Genomic DNA, 4,938 nt, shown 5'->3' with positions numbered 1-4,938 from the left:
ATTAACTACGTCTTTCTTACACTTCTGGAAAACAGTTTTGCTTTTCTCCCGACATATGTTGTAGGCATACTACCTACCGCTCGACTGCAATAATCCCCTTCACCACTCACGAGGAAGCTTAACACACCCATCGGCCCGGTCTTCAACACCATCCCGTGTGAATGCCCACTCCGCGTCCCAGTGGCACATCACACATCAGAATAACATATATATATATATATATATATATGCCCCTATGTCTTACGTAATTGCAGCTCACTGGGATTAGAACTCCCTTCAATCTCACCAGTTCTCCTACGCATATATATGGGCGGGAAGTACAACACAATAAAAACCACGAGCAGCACTAGAAGGAGGGAACCAAAGACAAGCCAGACGATAAGGGCTGTATTGCTCCTTTTGTCATCATTCGCAGGCACGGGATGCGGCGCATCGTTGGCTTTCCACCCAGGGACATGTGCATCGTCCCCCAAGACAAGAAATCCGGCACTTTGCTCCGCGGCCCACTCCGTTTCCGACGCACGCACACGAACCCTGATCGAATACGTTCCATGCTCCTTATCCCGTGGAATGCTGAGGACACAGGTAAGCTCCGTTTCTGTGGCAATGGTCACCCTGCAGAGAATCGGGTTGGCAGCCACAGCCTCACCCACTATCACATCGTTATACGAGGGCTCAACAGGGTTGAAGTTCGCCCCGTAAAAAGTCATTTGCGCACCTGTAACACATTTTGCGCTTGTGGCAGCACACACACCCCTTGCGGACTCGACCAAAGGAACCAGCGGAAGGACCTGAATCTCGTTGCGAGTACCTTTCGCAAATGGCACTTGCGTCGCTCCGTTCATGAGTGAAACGTTCCACATACCGATGACCCCGGCCCGCACCTGCATTTTGCACATTAACGATCCGGCCTGCACTCCATCAACAGTGCACAGCGGAGCCACATGGCTGCCGCCCGTTGAAGCAGCACGGACAAAACGGACGCTGTAACGTGAACTGGTGATAAATAGCCCAAACAGCTCAAGGATATCACCGTTCTGCACGCTGTGAGGTCGTACAGCTCCCACGCTTTCCCCGCTCGATGGGGCAGGGCTCAACACACTCACGTTAACAGTCTGGCTCACCACCTTGGACGGCTCAATCCGCAGCGACTCCCACCTGGACGCCCCCTTAGAGCAAGAAAGGCACAAGCAGAGACAACTAAGCTCACCCGCATAGCCGTAGAGATCCTGTGTAAAGTAGTACGCATGGTCACTGAACGACAACACCGCGACACGGTCACGCTTACTGTCGAGCGCCGCAATACATGCAGCTGCATCGCACGTGGCTGGCGACCCTCTTGAACTGAATGGAAGCAGCGCAGCATCACCTTCCCCCACGCCACCCTCAATCCGGAACATTGTTTCCTGTGTACCCAGCACCTCACTGGGGATCAGCTTCGTTTCTCTGTAGACCAAAACGTTCAACATCATCCTGGCCTTTGCGGAGCCGTGATAGGGAATGACATTGTACGTTCCGCCACGGAAGGGTGGAACAACGACGCGGTGATTTTCTATATTAAGAACCCCAGAGAAGTCCAACGACGGCTCCTGATGAAGAACATAATCTATATACAAGTAATTCTTCATAACTTTACCGGGGATCTTTGTACTTACTACCGCAATGCTCCAGTTAGGATCCACACCCGAGACAAATAAAGGACACCTTTCATTCTCCACACACGCAATACGGTCAACAGATGGTTCATTGTCGATTGCAACAAGGAAATACGTCATCCGGCTCTCACGGTTTTGTGCGAACGCTTGAGCGACAATTGTCGATGACGCGGTAATGGTCAAGGGGCCAGTGTACACCACCATCTCACTTGCATTGTTAACGGCGTACTTAATGGTGGCGTTAGGTGTCGCAGAGGCCATTCTTACCGTTTGCGTGAGAGCTGCAGGGTCGTCGACCGTCACAACGGGTGCCTCAACCACGATAGGAATGTCATACGCGTACCCCAGTTCGCCCTTTGCGTCGGGGGAGGGAGTGATGCTCAGCCACATAAACGGTGGCGGGTTGTCGCCACAACACGGCACAAGACGACGCTCTGGAATGTCGTCGCTGGCCTCGCCCCATTTCGGACTCTGACCACCGTGGGCCTTTCGCCACGTCTCGCACATCGATGTGCCGTTGCCGCCCTCCGCAGACACCTGAACCCATTCGTTCTCCGCAGTTTTCACAGGGACAAAGGCGGATCCCCCAGCCACTGGCAACACCCCCGGGCGTCCCACACCAAGCGGGCACACAGCCGACTGGGGACACAACTCCATATACCTTGTCCCAGTGCACACCGCGTTTGCCTTGGTCCAAGTCATTGTGCCATCGTTCGTGTCGACAAAATGAAATGAGTTGTTCGCTCGCAGCTTAATTATGAGCTGATTCCACCCCTTCTCCAGCGACAACGTGTGCAGCACCTCCTTCTTCCAAGAAAGGGGTGCCGAGCCAACCACGGCGCCGCCCAGCCATATTGTATGGCCTCCATGAAACATGACACGCACCGCCGCCTGCATCTGCTCTGTGGCGTACAAAGCGAATGACCAATACTGATTGAAGTTTCCACCGAAAGAGTGGCTCCCCCAGTTGCCATCATCGCTCACTTTCCCTGCCCATCGGTACTGGCGCTCCTGCCCCAAAGCCCAGATGCGCTGCGGCGAGAGCAAACCAGGCATATAGCTCGCACCAATGGGGAGGTCAGTGAACTCATCACTCACCGCTGTCGCGTTTGATGGATCAAAGGGAATTGCTCCGTCCTCAAGCTCCATATCGACCAACGCCATTAGTGACAAAAGTGGCATGTTGGGCCGAATGAAAGCCACACCAAACGGGAGATTGGTGCCGGGGCTATGAGAACCACCAATACGATAGTTGTCAAAACGAATAAAAAAAGTTAACCCCCACGACTTCCCCTTCGTAGCGGCAATACGCACAATCAGCTGGTGCCACCCACGCGAAATGGGTGTGGTGGCATTCTCGGTGAGGGGCCCAGTGTCGCTTGGGCGGCTGTAGACCCGCTCACCGTCAATGAAAACATCTGTCTTGCCGCCAATAATGAAGGTCCAGCTCAAAGGCACCTTTTCCTCGTAGCCGCTGTAAAGCGCGATGGCAACATATGACACCGCAGCCTCCTTGTCATCCGGCAGGCCTTCTGCGGAAACTGGAATTCGGCCGCCATAAAAGACCAATGATTTCCAAATTTTGCCGCTCATATAGTTCCCTGGCCTCGGGCTGGCCGTCCTCACGTTGATAAAATCCTCGTCTAGGCCGCCGTACAAGTACTCTTCTTGACTATCCCCCAAATGGAGAAGGTAAAACATATATTCGTTGTTCCACATTTCATGGGCACCCTCCGGAATGTCAGGCATGACGGCGTGGGTGTAACCAACCGCAGTGCCGATCACACGCATTGAAAAGCTCGAGACGACGGTGCAATTCTCAGAGTCCTTTACTGCTGTTGAACTGTCAGAAAACAACTTGACAAGAACCTGATGATAACCTTGTGTCACATCAAGTGCAAACGAGCCCTCGTGCGCTCCATCCAACACATGTGAAAGACGGCGTATACCAGCGAAATACACCACAGCGGCGGTGTTGTACTCATATTGCACCACGATGCGCTGATCCACCGCACTGTACACGGCGACAGCATAGTACTGCACACTCTTGCATGGCACCAGCACCCGGAACACACCATCGGCCTGGGTCACGTTTTCCCACTTGCCCCGCACTGGAGACAGGCTGTGCGGTCTCGCCGTGCTGAAGTGACCAGCAACGGGACGAATTTGAGACTCACCCCCCACAATGGTGGATGCAAACCAGTCTTCGTAGAGTGCTGCAGCCCCATCCACAGGGCCAATCGCAGTGCCCTCTTTGCCAAAGCGCACGAGCGCCGGGATCTTTTCGCCAGCAGATGGCTTCACATCCCACGGGAGTTTCCCCAAAACATCAACCTCAATTTTAAGCTGCTTCTTGTTCGCCGTATCAGGACCAGACACGAGGTCCACCGTAATGGCATACTTGGTGCTGCCCTTCTCTGGGGCGTCGGCAAAATGCGTGTACCGCCCCACCGGGCTTGTCACAGTAACTCTCTTGCCGTTTGTCGTGATGTCAAACGTGACGTTTTCTCCGACTGGTTCACTGCGCATGTTCCATACGTTTATCTCAAATTCCACCGGAGCGTTGGTGACAGCAATTGTTGGCTTCGTACCCCAAGCGAGATATAGCGCAGGCTCCTTTGGGGCCAACACCAGACGGTACGGCTGGTACCACGCGGCACCCCGATTAGGCAGCTGCGCGCAGCAGCCTCCCGTGTGGTTGGTGTCGCCCCCGTTGTCACCCCAAAACGACAGTGTGCTCCGGCCGCCACTGACGTAGCCTTCCGCAGACCCGCCCAACGCCGTCGTGTAGAGGGACGGTGCAATGGGAAAGGTATGACCATCCCATGCAGCCTCGCGGGGATCCTGCGGGGCGTGGAGATACTTTTGCGCCGTTGTCGAGCTGGTAAGAAGGCCACAGAGCGTAACGCCCGCCTTGGGAACAAGATAGTCGCTGAATTTCCCCATCTCAAGTATCACGACAAACTTGTCGCCGTGTGCGTCAAATTCACCACAGCGTGTAACAAAATTTTTCTCGCTCGCCCTAAATCCCGTCGTAATGTCCTCCGCTGTCAGTTTATGGGTGCCGTCCAGCACCCCAACGACGACCTCCCTCGAGCTGGCAACACCAAGAAACAGGAAGGAGACCAGCACGGCCACCACAACGAAGGAGGCTCGTCGTAATGCGGGGTGACGGAGTGCGATCATAAATATTTTACTAATATAAATGGTTTTCCACAGTTGTCAAACGTTGTTTCTTTTTTCAATATATATATATATATAATAAAAAAAAACTTTTTAATTA

At 53.6% G+C, this 4,938-nt stretch overlaps 1 protein-coding gene across 1 annotated transcript, besides 2 other annotated features; it reads right to left on the bottom strand.

Annotated features, from left to right (window-relative positions):
- Positions 1–205: 205 nt before the first annotated feature.
- Positions 206–229: a microsatellite.
- A 4-nt stretch (positions 230–233) lies between these two features.
- TraAM80_09290 (uncharacterized protein) lies at positions 234–4,841 on the bottom strand (the record flags this gene model as incomplete). The annotated part of the gene is made up of 1 exon (XM_029385982.1): positions 234–4,841. The coding sequence occupies one exon, from the start codon at positions 4,839–4,841 to the stop codon at positions 234–236; it is 4,608 nt and encodes a 1,535-aa protein (XP_029234163.1).
- Positions 4,842–4,899: 58 nt separating this feature from the next.
- Positions 4,900–4,919: a microsatellite.
- Between the last annotated feature and the right edge of the window lie 19 nt (positions 4,920–4,938).

The sequence above is a fragment of the Trypanosoma rangeli genome (assembly GCF_003719475.1).
Source record: "Trypanosoma rangeli strain AM80 chromosome Unknown Tra_15.4_contig_00551, whole genome shotgun sequence".
Classification (NCBI taxonomy): domain Eukaryota; phylum Euglenozoa; class Kinetoplastea; order Trypanosomatida; family Trypanosomatidae; genus Trypanosoma; species Trypanosoma rangeli.
This window is presented reverse-complemented; position numbering and strand designations above follow the sequence as displayed.